The sequence below is a fragment of the Scleropages formosus genome, chromosome 1 (assembly GCF_900964775.1).
Source record: "Scleropages formosus chromosome 1, fSclFor1.1, whole genome shotgun sequence".
Taxonomy (NCBI): domain Eukaryota; kingdom Metazoa; phylum Chordata; class Actinopteri; order Osteoglossiformes; family Osteoglossidae; genus Scleropages; species Scleropages formosus.
The window spans coordinates 1454697-1474239 of NC_041806.1; the positions used below are offsets into that span (position 1 = coordinate 1454697).

General features: G+C 53.1%; 2 protein-coding genes across 2 annotated transcripts in view; both read left to right on the forward strand.

Annotated features, from left to right (window-relative positions):
• Nucleotides 1-19543, forward strand: part of LOC114909086 (zinc finger protein 11-like) — a 334553-nt gene that overhangs the window by 14828 nt on the left and 300182 nt on the right. The window lies entirely within an intron of this gene.
• On the forward strand, nucleotides 99-18611 carry mycbpap (mycbp associated protein). The gene is made up of 19 exons (XM_029252107.1): nucleotides 99-383; nucleotides 3702-3814; nucleotides 3924-4080; nucleotides 4480-4586; nucleotides 5297-5462; nucleotides 5697-5812; nucleotides 6005-6155; nucleotides 6494-6612; nucleotides 8239-8366; nucleotides 9281-9389; nucleotides 10199-10391; nucleotides 10466-10653; nucleotides 10884-11030; nucleotides 13135-13269; nucleotides 13422-13543; nucleotides 14301-14404; nucleotides 14499-14677; nucleotides 16175-16354; nucleotides 16828-18611. Exons 1-19 carry the CDS (start codon nucleotides 317-319, stop codon nucleotides 16897-16899), a joined length of 2553 nt encoding a protein of 850 aa, XP_029107940.1. The 5' UTR covers nucleotides 99-316; the 3' UTR covers nucleotides 16900-18611.

The window sequence follows — 19543 nt, forward strand, 5'->3', positions numbered from 1 at the left end:
CGATACGTGTGTGTAGAGTGGACACCTCGACACCCCCTGCCTCACACACACTCCGGACACTTCGGTTTGGCTTCATTTCACTTAGTTCAGTTCTCGTGGCGGGCAGCGAAGGCGGAAGTGTACTCCCGTTGCCATGGATACGGCTGGGACGCGCTCGAGCCTCTCCGCTTTCGCTGTCGCTGCGAACAAGAACCGCGGTACAGTGACCGGAGTGTGTGTGTGTGTGTGTGTGTGTGTGTGTGTGTAACGCGGCACTGGTTCACACCACACTTACACACCTACGTCACGTGCTCGTTCGGCCTCGCGACTCGCCATCATGTCCAGCCTGGGCAGGTCCACGGGAAGGAGCTCGAAGAAGGAGGTGCCCCACCGGACGCCCTCGGGTAGGTGTGCGCGCAGGGGTCCGCGAGCGTGACACACTGTGACAGTGACACCGATTCATCCGTCGGACACCTTTTCCCGAAGCCACTTACTGTGTTTTTACCCTTTTGTACAGCTGGCTCATTTCACTGGGGTAATTTAGGGTACGTACCTTGCTCAAGGGCACTGCAGCCGAGTTGGGATTCGAACCTGCGACTTTTGGGTCAAAAGGCAGCAGCTCCAACCACCACGTGACCAGCTGTCCCCCAGTGCCACGATGTCCAAAGAACGTCCCCCATCCGTTAGGGACCTGTGACGGACGCGTCCCCGTGAGCGCGAACGGAGCACGCGGGTCGAGGTCCTGCCCTGGTCGCGCTCACCCTAACGAGGCGACGCCCACACGAACTGAACTTACCTGGTCCTGCGGGTAAACATAGTAAACGCAGAAGGTTACTTTCCCCGTCAGGAAAACAAACTACAGACATATTTGATGCAATGATTTACATGACAGTGACTGTGTGGTGAAGGTGGCAGAGGGAGTAGAGCTCCTCCCTTGTCCTGGAAGGTCTTGGGTTCGACTCCTTCCTCCTCCTGGCCAACCCTTGATCAGGTTTGTACAGCAGACGTCCTGATGTGTAAACGGGTAAATCGGTGTACAAGTGTACCATTGTGCACTGCTTTAGAGAGAAGAGTCGCATTTGTGAAAATGTGACCATAACTATGTTACTCTGCCTGCTTTGTTAATGAAAATAACCCGTTTTACTGCTCCTCTCGTGCAGACGGAGAAACGGGGGGAACAGGTGTGCAGATTGCCGTTGCCTTGGAAACGGGCCTTTGTCTGTGTGTCGGCCCGGTGACGAGTGACACTTGTGTGCCGAGAGACGCCGCTCAAGTGCCCTTGGTGGCGCAGCGTGACACGAAAAGTGGTGTTTACTATCACCGCTGTTGTTATTTATTCGCACACTCAGCCGATTACACTGTGATTTAGCAATTTATGCAGCACGGTCATAATATTTACTGCATCAGTTCAGGTACTTGGGGGGATTCCAACCCCGGTCCTCTAAGTCCAAGGCGATGGTGCCAACCGCTGCGCCACCTGCTGCTCTCGCTCATCTTACTCTGTGTAGTAGTAACATCACGGTCAGGAAGGTCCTGGATTGTGGTCCAGTGTGGTCCAGTGTGGTTAGTAGGCCCTTGCAGTGCGCAACTGGAATCATTTGGGGTGATGCTGGGGTGAACTTGGGCAAACTGCAGTTGTCCTCACAGGCAATAGTGAACAAAGTGAACTCACTGTTTATTTTATTCTTTTTTTTTTTTACCTTTGGTCAGTTTTTGGACCGGATCAAACTCACCACTGGAACTCACTTTACTGTCCCGCTGTGGTTCGTGGTCCGTCCTCTCAATGTGAGCAGTGCGATACGGGTTTCTCTCTGGTAACCAGTCAGGCGGCAGTGGGACACCGGCCTTGCAACCCCAAAGCCGTCAGTCAGCTCCCCTCTTACAGGGGGCTCTGTAGTACGAGCCTCGAGTCCCGCAGAGTGCGTCGCACAGTGCGGTCCAGTGCGGTGGGCGTCCCAATGCGAGTCCCAGTGCTTCATCGCTCAGGCTCGAACCCCAAGGGCGTCGCGGTCCGGAGGAGTGGGCGACGCACGTGGCGGAGCGAGAGATTCCGGGGCCCTTCGTCACTGCGCTCGGCTCACGGGCGGGTTAGGTAACGCGGCTACACTTGACGACCACGCGCTCCGAACACGCATTCGCTGTCCTGCGGGTTGGAGCAGCGGGGAAACCCGGAATCCTGCCCCGAGTTCTGCACGCTCTCCAAGCGTTGTTGATTTAACGATGTGAAGGAGTCCAAGAGAAGCCTTGGAAAGAAGGGTCAGCGGGGCTTTGAGGTGACGGCATCATGGGCACGGGGGGGTCTACTCCGCCCTGGCTACACGAGGTGCCACGTCCAGCCCTCTGTTCTCCACCTGTTCCACCTGGTTTCTGAGACTGAGGTGAAAGGTGAGCGATGAGCATCCCCTGCCTCCTCCCTCCCATCATCACGTCTGTGTCCGTCTGGGTCGCTGATCTCGTCGCAACGCTCGATTTACCCTGAAAAAACGGAAAGTAAGAAAAACTATACAACTGACAAAAAACGGACAGAAGCGGTTGGGTTGTTGCTATGGCAACTGATGTATGCCGATGTGCTGAACCCCACGTTCTCGGAATTGCATAACAGTGTTAGAGTTGCTCCTCTGAGGATCCTGGGTCAGCGGTCACTCGGGGACTGGATAATACCGTGATTCATTACCATGTTGCTATTTTCTCACTTTTGGGGGGGATTCAGAAATACTCATTAATGTTGTTAAGTGATTTTCTTTTCCCGATTTAAACCACAGGTCCTTGGACATTATATTATTTCCCAGTTATGTCATTATTGTCGTGACTATTAAAAAAACAAATTGCTTTGCGTGAAAAATAGCATTTTTATGTCCTTGCACTTGTATGCTGGTCCTGGAACCATGGAGACAAAGTCTTGAAAGACTCCATTGAGAGAAGCTGCTACTTGGTTGAGCAAGGAGCATGCTGCTCTTCACCAGGTCAGGATGCTTTTTGCCTCCCCCAGTAATACCACGTTGTGAAGGTGGTGCGGCACAGAAGCCCTACCTACCTACCCACCAGGATACTTTCCAGATGGTCTACATATCTTGAGAAAGGGAAAACCCTGCAAAATGACAAGTTGCTCAACAATTAGTTATCTTGAAGTTAAGGAGAAGATTGAGAGCTCAGGTGGTTGAGTTTGATGATCAGCTGACCACTAGTCCTGGGACTTTGGGAGAGAAAGTTTCACTGTCAGTTGGAGTAACATTGCGAGCACATGGCAAGAGAAAAGTGGGGGAGTGGGATGAGGGTGTAGATGTGGTCATCACGTGACCACAACCGATAGGTGGTCTTGATTAGGTGATCACTTTGTGAAAGACCTCGACTCTTGGCCGGTGACCTTTTTGGGTTTCTGGTTGCGTCAAACCCATCTATTGTAGTTGAGGCTCCACTGCCATCTCCTTTCTCCTCACCACCATGTGGACAACATGTAAATGCACGTTTCGGTTGATTGAATGCTCTATGGAGAACTTTCCACCTGGCCTGTAGATTGGACCACAACCTTCATGTTGGTCCAGTTGATCTCTTATCCTCTTCATGAGCTTAAATTTGTGATAGTAATATCTTGTGTCTCGTCTCCTCTACCATCTGACAGTTTGTTTGCAAAAACAATGCAATCTGTACGTTGGCCCTCGGTGGTCTTCCATGGCCAGAAGTTTCACTGATGTTCTAACAAGTTCTGTTTGTTTGCATTTCAGAGAAGAAGCGACTGAAGACCTCAGAAGAGTTCTCAGATGAACAACCCCATAGCCCAATCCTCAAGGGGGAGGACATTCAGGCCCTGGCCATCCGATTGGAGGACCTGGAGAAGGTAGGAGAAGATTGGTGGGTGGGTCGGGGGTAACAGTAATGTGAGGGTTTTGGATTGTTTTACATGTTTCCGTGTGTGTGTGTGTGTGTGTGTGTGTGCGAACATGTAGCTACGGACCCCGCAGCCCCCACAAGAGAAAGCCCCTGGACTGACTCGGGTTCTGGTGAAGAGAAGGCTTCCTCAGGAGGAGGAGCGGAAGATGGTGAGGGTGGTCGTGGCCAGGCCCATTCCACCTGGGACCCCAGTGGTACCGCTGGACTACACAGGTGTGAACACACACGGTGGGATCCAGCGACACATTAATAACAACATATTTTGAGTGATTTCACTCGATCGAAGTTACTGAGGAAACATTGATTCCTTGCACTTCTGTTGTTCACTTTTGAGTTGTACGTCACTTCGCGCAAAAGCATTTCCTAAGTGAATAACTATATGTGTTTGCACAGCACGTTGGCGATTCCCGTCGCGTGATGGTTTTGCTGAACCGAGCTCCAAAGTCAATTGCATAAAAGAACCGAAAATGTTTCGTCTGGTGACATGCTTTCGTTCGCTGTTGGAGCGAGTGACAGATAGAGGATGTGTCACTCGTCCAGGAATTATCGCTTAAATACCGGCGCATGCATGAGTTTTTGGTCCGTCGACCTGCGATGTTATTTTCGTTGCAGGTCTTGGGGGCCCTCGGTTTGATGCCAAGGGTATGATCCTGCCCCACAGCATTCTGGGAAGCCTTGAGGACTTCAGAAAGGAAATGGAGACCAGAGGAGAGATGGAGGTCAGTGCGTATGTGCACATGAGGCTCCGTTACTTTATTGTGTTACCGTGCAGCTTGCAGAAGGTATGTAATCGACTGTCTGGTGAAGTATTGGCGCCTTTTCACTGTGAGCACAGTGGAAGGTGTCATTCTGCACAGAGCAAGTTCTATCACACACACACACACACACACACACACACACACACTGGAGCACAAATCCAATTATGCAGTTGTGTGAAAACACTCTTGATGAAGGGCGCCCGCGCGTCCTTGCTCTCCGAAGAGCCATTCATCACCAATCCAATGGCTGCTGGGGTGAGGAAAACAGGAGCGGGAGTGGGAGGTGCCCGGCAATCACCCCCGTAGCGACGGCTCGACACGCGGACTTGCCTCATGGCTACGCTTTGTTGCCTTTGGAGGCCCACGCGGTGCTTCTCTGTGGGTCCAGCAGAACTCCTGAGTCAGAGCCGCAGGTTCACGGAAGTTCCATTGAGTGCCGCACACACCGGCCTTCAGATGCTCTCGGTAGAGATGCCCAACGCTCAGATGAATGGATGGGAACTGTTCCCGTGTTTCCGAGGAGCAGCCTGCAGCTCAGCTCTGAAAGAAGTCATGTCATTTCATGTCTTGGCGATATCTCTAGGGCTACGAACGCTGAGGTGTTCTCCTAACACTCCGCAGTGAGAGTGTGAGAGTGAGTGCTTTTCTCTCTCTTCTCTTTCCCAACCCAGCTAGCGAGACGAGTGCCAGTGCGTCCAGCAAGTTGCCCCGTGGCGTCAGCCATGCAGAAGGTGGACACTCCCGAACCGCTTAGTCCCCCAGACCAGCAGGTCCATGCTCTTCGGCACTGGAAACACCACATGAATGAAAGGCGGCGCCAGCAGGATTTCCTTTCCCGTGAGTGAGGTTCCCAAGTCACGGTGACTCCCGTGATTCCCTGATCAGCCCACTGCGTGGAGCAGGACTGTGGAGGTTACCTGTGGTTCTTTGCTTATCCCCCTTTAGGGGCAGTGCTATCGAAACTATCCATGAGCCCCCAGTCTTCGTCTCATAGATATGGTTGACTCTTGCAGCTCTTGAAGTGTCTCCACCTTCATTGTCTTTGGTGGTTCTTGCAACTGTGTGTTACAGAGGTCCTTGACAAACCTGTCCAGAACCTGCTGATGAACCAGTCCAGCCGGTTCAGAGAGACCCAGGAGGAGCGGGAACTCATCAGCCGAGGACTCCCTGCCTTGCTCTTCGGCCAGGTCTGAGGCCCTTTAGCGAACCCAGCGACATGCGCCAAACACTTGGAATTTCTCTAGTGCCGCCTAGGACGCTGTTGTCTCTGCCTCTCTTTCCTCTTCTTAACGTTCAGGATGTTCTAGCGTTCTTCTCCTGTCTTGTATTAAAGTGCTTCTCAGCTTGCGCTCACTGACTTACTGTCCTATCATCGTCAGGCGTTCTGTGGGGGTAGCGAGTTCTGGAACATTCCCAAGCGCATTGGGGATGAGCTCAGTGGCATCATGGCCACCCTGACCCAGACGGAACGAGGAAATCCAGAGCCCATCGCACACATCGGGCTGCCGAGGAGGATTCGAGAAGAGTCAGGTACATTTAGCGCCTAGACAGGTAACTCGGGTAAACCTGGTGTGCATCTACTGGTAGAATCAAAGTAGGTGTAGCAAGTGCCCTTAACGCAAGGATGATGTGGTCGAGGCCAATATGTAGATGGTGTGAGGTTGGCGTGTGAAAGGACTAAGGACGATGTCTGGGCGATGTGATGTTGACTTGGCAGTGGGCCGAGACCGACACGTTGACGGTTGGAAGCCAATATCTGGACGATATGTGGTTGACATGAGAATGGCTCGAGGCCAACGTGTGGATGAAATGTTGGCGCAAGATTAACCTGAGGTTGAATTTGGTCTCTCCTCTACTTCTCTACCCAGGCAGCGTTTTTCCGGATGACTCTCCCTCCGTCTTCCAAACCTGGGACCACAGCCTCTACTTGCAGCAGCGGCGGCAGGAGCTCAAGGAGGTTCTGAAGGACCTGGACTTCAACCAGCCTGTGAGAAACAGCCCATGCGGTGCCTTCGTCGCTCACTTGGCTGCACTCGACCTTCCTGCTGAACATGTGGTTTGACGAAAGCGAACCTCGCCGTCTCCTGTGACAAATGTATTTACTTGTTATTACTGTCAGTTTATTGCGTTTATCTCCAGTGCACAGATCACTCTTGTCCATGGACATACAGACACATCCTCGCGGGTCGCTGTGCTTCTCTGAAATGATTTGTCGTGAAATTGCCTAGAAAGTGTCCAAGAATCGCATTAGATTTTCCACATTTTCACACTGGGCTGTTATTTGGGTGGATGTGCTACAAACACACTACTGACAGCTCGTAACGCAGTGATCTGAACTCTCGCAGTTTTATATTAATTTATTTTCATCGTATTTTATTAGTTATATCATATTATGTTTCAAATTATTTCTTTTTTCAGGAAGGGCACTTTTTTTTACCGTTTCCCCCTGCAATTTGATGTATGACATGTACTGCAAGTCCCCTTTGGCGAGGCCACGGCCGCTCGGGACCGAGTAAGAGATAGCGTTCCGAAACGTACCATCCCGCACCGCACATGTTTGTGCGGCGTTGGGCGCTGGAACCGGAGCGTCCTGTGCCTCCCTGTAATTGCCCAGTGCCGCTGGAGGACTGGCTAATGGCGCTGGAGGTGTGCCGAGGCGCACCGAGGTCCCGACGCCTACCCGTCGGCCCGTCGGGCTACAGCGGTGGGCTGGCACGGCGCCAGCCGAAGGCTCCCAGCGGCCCGAGCGCAACCGTCGTTAATGACCGCCGGTCACCGGGGCCGATTAGCCGCTCGAACGCTCCATCATTAGCTCTCCGTCTAGGTGTGTGTGCAGGAAGGCAGGGCGGTGTGTGTGTGTGCGTACACACGTGCAAGGGAAGCGCTCCGCTCCGACACGTGCCGTGCACACGGCAACAGTGAGCGACGTGTCAGAAAAGAAGGGCCGACGCGCAACAGCACACACACACACACACGCACACACACACATCCCAGCGCTTAATGAACTTTTTACACCTCTGCACCATGTTCCTCTCGAAGCTGGGGGGGCTGACGGGAGAACTCGGTGTTCCCTCGGTAACAGCTGGCGTTGCGAGGCGCCCTTTCAAAATCTGGAATTACACAACGCGGGGTGGAAAGGTGGAGGGGCGGGGCGGGGCGGGGCGGGGTGGGTGGTGGGGGGGGCGCCGAGGGAAAAACAGTCAAGCCTGGACTGTGGCTGATTGAGGCCTGATCGGAACCATTATGAGTAAGAATGCTGCCCAAAGCACCCGACGCAGCTCTCGAACCTCCAGCCCTTCGCAGTGTAGCTGCGTCTCGAACCGAGAGCCCTTTGGGAAGCGCCACATGCGCTGCACGATGACGTCCGCTGCCGCACTGCAGCAAGACACCATGTTTACCGTACACTCAGTAAGAGTAATATGAGAGTAATGCGACTTTTCACACATCAGACCCCCCCATTGCGTGATTCTTTTTCTGCCCCTCCGACGACACGTCGGGTATTTCTGGCACACACACTGAGTGGAGGCACTGGCGAGCGAGCCGTGCGCGACCCCCCCTTCTCCCGCCCCACGCTGACCATCTCGCCCTTTCCACCCTCTTTTGCCGCTCGCAGGAGATCGACGGGCTGGAGGTCATCGGGAGCAGCGGGGCGTTCACCTCCGTCACCGCCGAGCGCTGCCCCCTGCTGGAGGAGGAGGCGCCGCACGAGGAGGAGGGCAGCGAGCAGCACAAGGAAAACCTGTGAGACGCCACGAAGCTCGAATGGCCTCGTGCTCTGGGATGCGAACTCGTGCTGACGGCGGCTCCGCGTGTTGCGACCGGCCGACTCGCAGATTTCCGAACATATTGACACCTCGCGGTTTGTTCTAAATTTCATCTTCTCATCAGTCACTAGCATTCGTGCCTAAGGCAGACGCCACTTGCGTTTTCGCGGCCGGCCGATAGGTGGCGGTAAAGAGCAGCCCAACAGGAGGGCCGTGTATTCGTTCCTTAGACCCCATCGGTCCTCCTGGGGTTTAGGTCGTCAACAAGGGGCCTCCAGACCCTCCGTCCTGAGCCTTTGCTTCTCGCTGGATCCAGGTAAGGCCCGTCTGCAAGGGCAGCGCGACAGAACCGATTCAGCTCACCGCCGCGGCATTTACAGCGCCCGTCTGGTGTCCAGTGACGAGATGAGGAAGGTCACACGAGTTTATGGGGTGAAACCGGTCAACGGTTGGCACCGAATCGCGTCTCGTGGAGGTGACGCGCATTTATTTTGTCCCGAGTTAGTTCAAATACAAGTAGTTTAAAATTAAATTTGCTTAATTTCAGGGAAGCTTGCAGTCAGTACTGAAATGAGAAGAGAATTTTAAATTCCAGCTGTGTCTGACACCCAAAGTGAGGGATGTCCGTATTGTTAAGCTTTCGACTGAGACTTAGTGCCAGCGGTGACTTCAGAGTTATGAACAGAAATGAAGAGATTCCAGAGTTACAAACGAAATGAATTACACACCAGCGTCACGCCCCGGTCTTGTCCGTCAGTCGAGAAGCCGGTGTTTGGACTCCGGGCCTTCGCTCCTGGTCCTGGAGGACCGCAGCCTTTTGGGCCGCCTGCCGTTCCTCGCCGGTTGTGTCGCCCGGTGTCCCAGCGCTTCGCTTCTGTCGCCGTTTTGCAGAGACGCCCTGGTGCAGGAGGACGACGTCCCGATAGGCGGTTTGCTCGTTCCCGCCCTGCGCTTCTGCGGTCAGCCCGCCCTCTGGACCGGCAGTCCCTCGTCGCACCGGGTAGGGAAGGGTCCGGGGGACGAACACACACGTTTCTCTTTATTAAACCACGTTTAATTTCTAAATCACGGTCGAAAGACCCCAAACAGACAATTGTCCTCAAGCCAAAGTGATAATCACACACTAATTCTTCTGATCAATTCTTCTACTGCTCTCAATCCATGTGATCGAAACACGAATACATTTCGCCCGTCAAACGGCGTGTTCCCGAATGTCCAAGACCCCGATAATAAAACTAATTGTTCCATCATTTTGTGAAATTCCAATTGCATGACTGGAACATTGCACATAAATGAGACAACTTTAGGTCTGTATGTGTGTCCATATACGTCGTATGTGTGTATGAATGCACGTAGCAACATCGTGTGCTGTCCAGTCAGAGTCACTTTTCCTCTGGGATTAATAAACGTTGATTGATTGATTGATTGATGGGGGGCGTGGTGGCGCAGTGGGTTGGACCGGGTCCTGCTCTCCGGTGGGTCTGGGGTTCGAGTCCTGCTTGGGGTGCCTTGCGATGGACTGGCGTCCCGTCCTGGGTGCGTCCCCTCCCCTTCTGGCCTTACGCCCTGTGTTACCGGGTAGGCTATGGTTCCCCGCGACCCTGTATGGGACAAGCGGTTCCGATGATGTGTGTGTGTGTGTGTGTGTGTGTGTGTGTGATTGATTGATTGACTGGAAGCTGTAAAAAACACTCTCCCTTATTACTTCCCCTAAAGCACAGTGTTTTCACCACGGGGCGAAGGAGCACACGGCGAGGGCCGAGTGTGGCGAGGCGATAACTCCGTCGCCGTTCTCCCGTCTCCCTGCAGGGGGAGCTGGGCATCGCGGCTCGGCTCACGTTCGAGGCGCCGACGGGGCGGCGGGCCTCCTCGAACCTGGAGCTGCAGAACGAGGGCAACACGGCCCTGTACTACAGCTGGAAGCGCCTGGCGCTGCCCCACAGCTACCCCGAGATGCGGCGCATCACGAGCGCACAGCGCTTCTACTTCAACGGCAGCACAGGTGACGCGCGCTCGCACACGCACGGACAGCGGTGGCCCTGCCCCTCGGCCTCCGTGACCCCGCTTTCCCCCCAGGAGTGATCCTGCCGGGAGAAACGCGACGCATCCAGTTCATCTTCAAGTCGACCACGGCGGGGATTTTCAAGGAGATGTGGGGTCTGAACACACACCCGGTGCTGCTAGGGGGCGCTCTGGTGAGGGTCACGCTCTGGGGGGTGGCGCTCTGCCAGGACAAGAACGCCGAGCGGCGGCAAGCGCTGCAGGTGAGCCTCTCTGGACGTGTCTGTGTGTGCCTGTATCTTCCATCATTGTATGTCATTAAAGTAAAGGACATTTTCCAATAAAAATAAAATATTTTCTGATCACAGTGAAACATAGAGCTCCCGACATCATAAAAACCATTCGATACACTGTGTGCTGGCCATATAGACAACCATTTCTTCAGAGTCTAACCCTAACCTGACCCCTAACCCTGTGTCCCTGTTCGCCGCAGCGCGACCTGCTCAGGAAGGAGGCCGTGTTCGTGTGCCGGCGGCTGCTGACGGAGCTCATCGATGCCTTGCGCCCCCCAGAGAGGCCGCGCTCCCCGGCGGAGCTCTATGTCACCGAGGAGCAGCATTTCCACACGCTCAACCCCAAGGTGCGTTCCCGCAATGCACCTCTTCACACGCATCCTTCGCTAAGAGCGCACGTACGCGGCGCACCGTCGCACTTTCCCAGAACGCATCGCTCTCCAACTGTGACTCCGGTAAAATGACTCACTCCGGAGGTTCGTGATGCTCACGATGCCACGATGTTAGTGTGCGGGGAGGTCAAAGGTCACGCAACCCTTTGCCCATCTCTCCCGGACAGCGCCGTCCCTTGGGCACGCCCTCTCGTTACCGCGGTGACACCAGGGAGCTGGGCTTAATTGGGCCCCTTTAGTGGGCTAATTGGAGTCGATCTCCAATCTGGGGCAGTGGGGGCCCCTGGGGGGGCGACCCACTCCGCTATTACTCATTTGCACCCGAGTTAAAAATTCATACAGCACCTTAATGGAGGCATTTTGTCATCTCGCTCTGAGCGCACCTAAAAATAGAGACACGTACACAGTGATTACACACAACAATGACAGCAGGGCGGCGTTTCCACGGCGATTACACACAACAATGACAATAAAGTCCCTCCTCTCTTGTGCTGCTCGTCCTGTTATCTGCTGCTACTCCTGTGCTCCTGGTCAGATTCCAGAATGATCTCTGCTCACCTGCTAATTCGGGGCTTCAATTTCTTGCCCTTTTGGTCAGTTTTACGTTCGGATGCGTGATGTTTCACATGAACTGAACCGTCTTCTACCGGAGACTGATGATGTGTAAGTGGACAGACGGACGCATATATAGATATACAGATAGATAGACAGACAGACATAGATATAGACAGATGGATAGAGAGGCTGTCCGGTAGACAGGGTCTTTGTTTATCCTCAAAGTCTGCACCAATGAGCTGAAGTGAACTGGAAGGGTAAACCGGCTCTTCCCGTCCCTCGCTTTACCCCCCGCTTCCCGTCTCCTTGTCAACGCGTCGTCGCCGACAAGCCCTAAGTGCTGCATACGAGATGTGCGCGCAGGCCGCCTGCCGGCTGTGGGCCAGGCTCCGTATTAACGCCGCGTCACACATGAATATTTTACGCGAACGCAAGACTGCGCTGTTTAACGGAGCCTCGCGGGGCCCCTGAGGACCTACTTACCGTGCATCACCGCGGTACTTACTGGGCCATCTCCACCACGGCTCACATCGCTCAGCCCCTCACCCTTCACCTCTGGTGCTTTTGCTCGGTACCTTGTGTCAGGCGGAGCGTTTAGCTCTGGGCTCCAGCGGCGCAGGGAGGAACTAGGGCTGTCGCTCGGGTGCGAATCCCCATGTCCTCGTACATCCCCCAAGTGTGAGACACCCGCCGAGCCAATAACTTCCTTCTCAATGACTCTCATTCGCAGAAGTCGTGTCCACAGGCTGCGCCTACGTTTACGGTGTCCGTTTACCGTACTGGGGGATGGGGGGGCACTGACTGTAGCACAGTGCTCCGCAGCTATTGGCAATATTAATATTGAAAATACGCAGCGTGAGCAGCACATGCGATGGGTGACGCTTTGTGCTCGACCACATGGGGAAGCCGTGCGCTTTGAGTTCAACGCTTGATATTTTTTCCACGCTGCTCGACTGGCGTCCCGTCCTGGGTGTGTAAGTGGACAGGCCATGCGCCCTGTGTTGCCGGGATAGGCTCCGGCTCGCCGCGACCCCGCTCGGGACAAGCGCTTGTTGACCTTGCTTGCTTGGTTGGTTGCTCTCTTGACGTGTGCAGTTTTTCCGACGTCTCGCGGGACACACGCACCTGTGTTCGAGGATAACGTCTCGGTTGAGTTCCTCTCTCTGTTCGAGGGCCATCGGGTGGTATTATGGTCAGATCTGTCACCTCGCAATCAAAGAACTTGGGCTCGAATCCCACCTTCTGCTGCAGTACCTATAATCGAGGTGCTTACCCTGAGTTAATATGGTAAAAGTGGCCTCGCTGTATAAGTGGGCAAATCAGGGTAAGTAACCTGCTGCACAAACCTCATGCCCTTGAAGAAAGGGCTCAACAAACGGTACTTTATTAATGATGAAGTTGTGTGTCTGGGTTTCCTTGTACAGCGTTTGTACTCTTAATCCAGACAGCATCTCTCATTGTCCTTCGCCCTGTGTGTGTGTGTGTGTGTGTGTGTGTCCTGCAGCTGCACTTCCATCACAGCACCGTAGAGCAGCTGAAGCGCCTTTGGGGTCAAGCGACAGGGTGGGCGGAGCCAGTGAAGGGCAACATACCCCCAGAGCCACTATCTTGGGACCTCTCCGTGTCCAGCCTGAGACAGGTGTGTGGATATACGACATCTTCATATGGAATTTTCCAGCACATCCATCGTCCGAGCCTTCTGTTTATATTCATATTTTAAAAATGGGCAATGGTATGTGAGGAAGCGGCCTGTTTTGTTTGGGTCATGACCCCACTGCCACTTCCCATCAGGCTTTGCTGACCATGCCGGAGGGGGACTGCAAGGAGGAGGCATTGGTTCAGTTCAACGCCCTGCTGGTGGAGCTCCATGGTCGCCCACAGCAGGCTCCGCCCCTGTCCCCGCACGCCATTGGGTGAGTGAAAGGGCTGAGCGAGAGGGACAGGACATGCCCAGAGGGATTGTGGGAGATGCAGGGCTTTCCACACGTTGGCCAACCGTGATCCACTTCCACACTGTACTCACACTGCAGTTCACTCCCCTTCTGTGACTGTAATTATTTTGAAGTCTATTAATGTGCTGCTTTCTCCTGCTAGGAGCTACATATTGTTGAAGATGAAAACATTTTTCCAATTATTTACTTGGAAATAGATTTTCTTTACTTTTTTCCTTTTGCGGTGGAGCTAACCCCGCTTGCGGTTACCTCCGAGCTGTTAGATGGTAGGAAAGTACGTGAAGTGCGGGGTCGCCTCAGTTCAACTCGCTCCCACAGCGTGTGCAGCCTGTGTGTGCTGTTCCTCAGTGTCCGTTTTCAGTCGTCACCTAGATGAGGGGAGCCGCACGTCTTAACGGGACAAAAGGGTCAGCGGTCGCCATCCAACAGGAGTTTTTCAGAAAACGTGTTTTTTAAATTTAATTTCTATGTTTTTTTGTGTAAAACGTGTATTTTAATTTCAGTCATTTTAGATCAGTTTTAAATAAACATGTTTAATTTTCATTAAAATCTTGAAGTCTTACCTAGTATTGTAGCTATTTTTGAGGGTTTTGCAGACCCTCGTCCGCAAGCAACCAGAGGGACCTCTTTATCATTAACCGTTAATCGGTTGTGACCCTGGGCTTGAAACAAGTTTGGAATTACAAACAAATTGAGTTACGAACAGTCTGTGCACCAGGCTGCAGTTGTGGAGGGAGCTGCTGGACGGGCTCGTGAGCGAGGCCATGTGGCAGAGACAGATGCTGGGGCTGCCTGAGACGGACTCGTGGGGAGAGGACACCTGTGAGTCGTCCGCTGCCGTCCACACACGCGCACACACACACACACGCACATACACAAGCATGCACAGACAGGCTAAACTTGCACATATTCGCAGACGTGAAGCCCAAGAGACACAGTGCCACCCCGCTTCATTCCGACGCCGCGGACAAACTGAGGAAGGAGGAGAGGAAAGCGGGGGCGCCCCACAACGGGGAGAAGAAGGCAGAGCTCCCTCAGGAGAAGGACGAGAAGAAAGGAGCAGTGAGACACTCAGCCAAAGACAAGTCCACAGAGGTGAGGACTGTCTGTCCCTCTGCAGTACCTGCACCTGCCCACTGGGTGGCAGCAAACACTTCTCACGGTCGCTCTGCTGAGATTCCGTTAGCCAGGTGTGTGTGTGTTTGTGTGTGTGAGTTAAACATGTTTTTTACTACCTTTTAAAAAAATTTTAAAGCTCAAATACAAAAAGTTGAAGGTTCGAAGTTTTTACCATGGTGAGGTACATTGTCAGGTTTATGCACTAAGCTACTGAGAGCCACAGTGTTTTCTCTTCTTCAGACTCTTCGCTCAGTGGTGTCCGTTGAAAATATGATCATACTTCAAGTATTGGTCTCCACTGCTGGCGCTGCAGATGCTCACCCGAACGCATCCCTACATGGTTTCAGGTTCAAGTACCGAGAAAGAATCGCAGCGAATGTTCAGTTATATCGACAATGATGTTAGCCTTTAAGTGTTGAGGTGCTAAGAAGTGATATAAAAGTATAGTAACATTGTTGACCAAGTGTTCTACAGCAGGAGGTGGAATTCAGACCTAGCGTTCTTTCCCCTCTAACTGCTACGCCCCCTGCTGGTGCCACAAAGAATTAGTTCAGCTATATTTGGAATTTGCTAACTCTCAGAATGAATGCGAATGCACATGCGTTTCTCACACTGAAAAGCCGTCCAACTGAGCCTCCGAGTCGGGATTCCAAGAGCGAAAGTGGGTTCTAATTCAGTGGCCCGAGCTCCCAGCTCGTTGAACTTTGACCTCAGAGGAAGCCCTGTTGAATGGATTCTATCGTCATTGTGATCGGGAGCCCTTTCATCTGTCAGAACTGTCTCGCTTCAGTCTTGCGCTCATATTTTTTATTTGTCTTGGGTTTGAGAAACGGCAGGTAGCCGATGCGGCCCGGTGGCGCCCCCTAGGACCTGTCTGGGAAGAGCAGGTCTTCGAGGGTCCTGAGAGCCCCCTTCCCGCTTTTTATCGAGTTCAGCCCAGTCAACGGCCGCTCAGTCTCGACGGCCTCGGGACGATTTGCATCCCACCGACTCGTCGTTGCCGAGGGGATGATGTTAGTCGGTAACCGTGGAAACCGTGGGCTCGGTGTGAAAACGTACACCTGCTCTCGGGGGATTTCTCCGTGTGTGAGCTCTGAACACTCAGTGGTGTTGTTATTGTTTCCAGCGGATGCTTTTATCCACAGCGTTCTGTCACCTGGGTATTTCCCGAGCCGACTTACGCCAAGCCTTTAGCGAGTGTTCGAACCGGTTTCCTCCATGTGCTTCGGTTTCCTCCCACACTCCAACGACATGAGTTTCGGGTGGACTGGTAACACTAAATTGCCCATTGTGTGTGTGTGTGTCCTGAGATTGGCTGGCACTCTGTACCGTCCCTCTCTCCCTGGGCTTTTGGGACAGGCTCTGGACCACCACGACCCTGCACTGGACGAGCAGTTATGGATGGATTATTGGTCACATGTTGAGGTCACTTCTGACCTGCCCTGTCCATCCTGTCTCTTCTTTCCCTACCAGGAGCTCCACTCCGTTAAGAGGAAGGTCCACGAAGATAAGCGTCCTGGGAAGCCCGAGAAGGAGCCGGAAAAGGAGCCCGTGTCCAAGAGTAACAGTCCAGAGGCTGAACCCCTCAGGACCCCGACTGAGCAAGTGGACTTTGCGCTGAAGGAGAAGGTCCGTCGGCACCTTCACCGGCAGGTCAGCCTTCTGTCCGCCCCCTTCTTACACCTTAATGGTCCTCCTATCCTGCACACCGATGTGGTAGAATGAGCTCCCTTTGTCCCTTGGAGCTCCTGAATCTTTCCCACATTGAAGAAGGATCTCGAACCCATATCTTTAAAATCCGCTTCTCTCCTTATCTCCTGACAGCTCCATAAATGAGTCCAACACCATCTGCTAGGGTTATCTATCTATTTGCTGTCTAAATATCACTTCTGCTGGACCTACTGGAGGGACTTGAACCAGCAACATGGTGGTGTCAGACACACAAGCTGTGTCCATAGTCCTGTGTGTGTGTCTGAAGCTCTTTGTCTGCTGCTGATAGACCTTTTGTTTACTCTGCGTTGAATGTCCCTTTGGAGTAAAACTTCTTCCTGACACCCAAACATCAGTGTGAACTCTCTCTCCGGGTCCCGACCCCACCCTCAGTGATCGTCCTGCTCTATCTCCAGGTGCATGTTCTCATGGAGGCCCTGGTGGACTCGCTCTGTGAGCTGCTGGATGAGGCTCAAAGCTCCGAATGAAGATCTACCCGTTCTGCCTTGTCGGTCAGAAGGTCCCTCAGTTCCGCCTCTATTAAAAATGCCGCAAGTTTCTCGACATCCACGTGATCTGCACGGGTCTGTCGGTACAGCTGTGGGGTCCCGTCCCCGGAGTGCAGGACACTTTCCTTTTGTTTCAGAATTGTTTCTTGATTGTTTCTATGCTTCTCTGACCCCATAAACTATCAGTCTCTCAGCAACACTCTAAAGCAAGAGCACGTGCCCCGCAGCAGTGTAATTGGGTAGAGTTTGACGTGTTACCGCGGTACATGTGTACAGGCCTCGACAGGCCCGTTCGAGCCCACGCCGCCATAATAAGCAGATGTGCTTCTGGGTTCTACGCTATAATCCCAAGGGGGCGGATGCCGGTTGGTGGCCATGCATGGAGCGGTGTGTGTGTGGCCCAGTCTGAGGGGTGTTTACGTGACGAGAAGCCCAGGCGATGCAGTTGCACCAGCTTGTCCTCCAGCTACTGCTCCTCCTGCAGCTTCGCTCCCACTGCCGCCCAGTGACCGTTCAGTGAATCGGCCACCTGTGGACTTCCTGGCCCAAGCGGTGGGCTGGTGCTTCGCTAGGTGAGAAGGTGCGTTGCGTTGAGTCGAGTCGCTGCAGGTGTGAGCGCCAACCCCTGTGGGACACATAGGACCTTCAGGTTCCCTCGATCCTCATCTGTGGGTGAGGCTGTAGCTACACCACCCTCCACCTCCAGCTGGAAGCCTCTCCTCAGAAGATGTACCGCGATTACTCTGGAAACGTGGTTGGGCGCCACCTAATTCACGCCACTGTTTGAGCATCTTCACGAATGCGCTGCACAAACATCACACATGACACACACTAACACACCGCTGCCAGGAACCTTCTGAGCTCCACAGGATGGCCTGAGAGACGCTGTAGGTGGGTTAATGGTTAAGACACCTTCCCTGTGCACTCCACTGATGCTGGGAGGATGAATAATACCCAGGTTGAACGGAGCTCCTTGCGTGGGAAAAGTTAGCGTTGTTCAGACGGTGCCCAGCTCAGTGAAAGCAGGCTTTGCCTTCTGCACTTGAGCTCTTCACTGCAGACAAAACATCTGCCCAGACTTTGCGTCCCGTAGGGTTCATGTTGACCTCTGAACCTTAGAAACGTGATTCCAAATTCATCTCTGAGATATGAAGAGCGTGACTGCACAGACCTGGTTAGATGGTAAATTGAAGACGTCACAAGGTTCCTCAGGCACTCCGCATGTGTCCTTGTGGGTTCTGCCCTCACACGCACCATGTTATTCATAACATCCAAATTTACATATCACCGTCTCAGTTCTTCGTTCAGCGCATTTTCATAGAGCTCTTCACACCAAGGGGACACGGAGCGTTGAACAAAGTTCCAGGGAAGGACTCAACACAGAAGAGCAGTAGTTCTAGTTTACTGTTAAGAAAAACCAGCTGGCAGCTGAGGAGAGGAAAAAAAAAAACAACTCCCAATGAAGAAGAAAGGAAGAAACAAAAACCTCTTGGGGTCCAAGTACCAGTGCCCCCCCTAATGCCCGGTGTTCCCAGGATGGGTTCTGGACCACGGTGATCCTGATCAGGACAAGCAGTTGTTGAGAGTGAGTCGGTTAGGGTTACTGTTCACATAAAATACCACATTGTCTACATGTTTATTATATTGAGATGCATCCATGCAATATAAGTGAATAAATTGTTATGAAGGAATATTTTATACTATGGGTAGTATATTAACGTGGTGCTCAGGACCGCGGCGCACAGCTTGTCTCACGCTCGGACTGTACATACAGTTGCCCCTCCCCCTGCTCAAAGGTACAACAGTCTCACTCCCTTTGGACCCGGGACCTGCTGTCCTTCCTTTGATGATTTTCCCAGAGTAAAGAAACGGCTCAGTGGCCACATGTGCCCCAGTGACATGGTGCGAGCGGACACTGTAGTCCTTCCCCAAAAGCGGACGGGGTCCCGAACCCAGGACCTTCAGCTCGTAAGGGCATGGCTTTAACCGCTGTGCTGCCCCAACAGTCACTGTATTTCACCGTACTGACAGAGTCCATACCACCATTCTCAGCTTGTTGACCCAATGAACTCGGGCATCCACCTGGTGAAGGTCATGAAAGGTGCGACTCCAGGGAAGAACTTGCGAAGGATGCTGGAAGAAACGGGCCGAGTCGTGATGAGCAACTGACCGCATCATCGTCAGCGTATTGAGCTGTTCTAGAGAGCACGGTGAGGGCAGCAGGTGGCGCTGTGGTTGGGGCTGCTGCCTCGCTGTGCAAAGGCTGGATTCCAAGCCCTTTCACATTCTCGAGGGAGGCACTTACCCTGAACTGATAGAGTAAAAATGACCCTGCTGTATAAACGGGTAAATCACTGTAAGCAGCTTAGTGTACAAACCTCACTTTGTAAGTGACTGTGGAGAAAAGGGAGTGTCTGAGCTTGTGAGTGTGTGTGTGTGTGTGTGTGTGTGGTGGAAGACCGGCGAGTGTGAGGTTTAATCCTCTAACAAGATTAGACATCCATCCGCTACTGTTCTCTCTCCCCACACACACACACACACACACACACACCGGTGGTCCTCCCTGTGTGGGAGCTGGGATCCCTTGCAGGGTTGTGTGTGTGCGCATGTGTGTGCGCGTACT

What these genes read in the sequence shown, in the direction of transcription:
- mycbpap (XM_029252107.1), top strand. Translation starts at nt 317, where the DNA reads ATGTCCAGCCTGGGCAGGTCCACGGGAAGGAGCTCGAAGAAGGAGGTG. An exon ending in GAGCAGCACAAGGAAAACCT is followed by an intron (nt 8,367 to 9,280) that starts GTGAGACGCCAC and finishes GCCGTTTTGCAG; the next exon opens with AGACGCCCTGGTGCAGGAGG. An exon ending in CTACTTCAACGGCAGCACAG is followed by an intron (nt 10,392 to 10,465) that starts GTGACGCGCGCT and finishes CTTTCCCCCCAG; the next exon opens with GAGTGATCCTGCCGGGAGAA.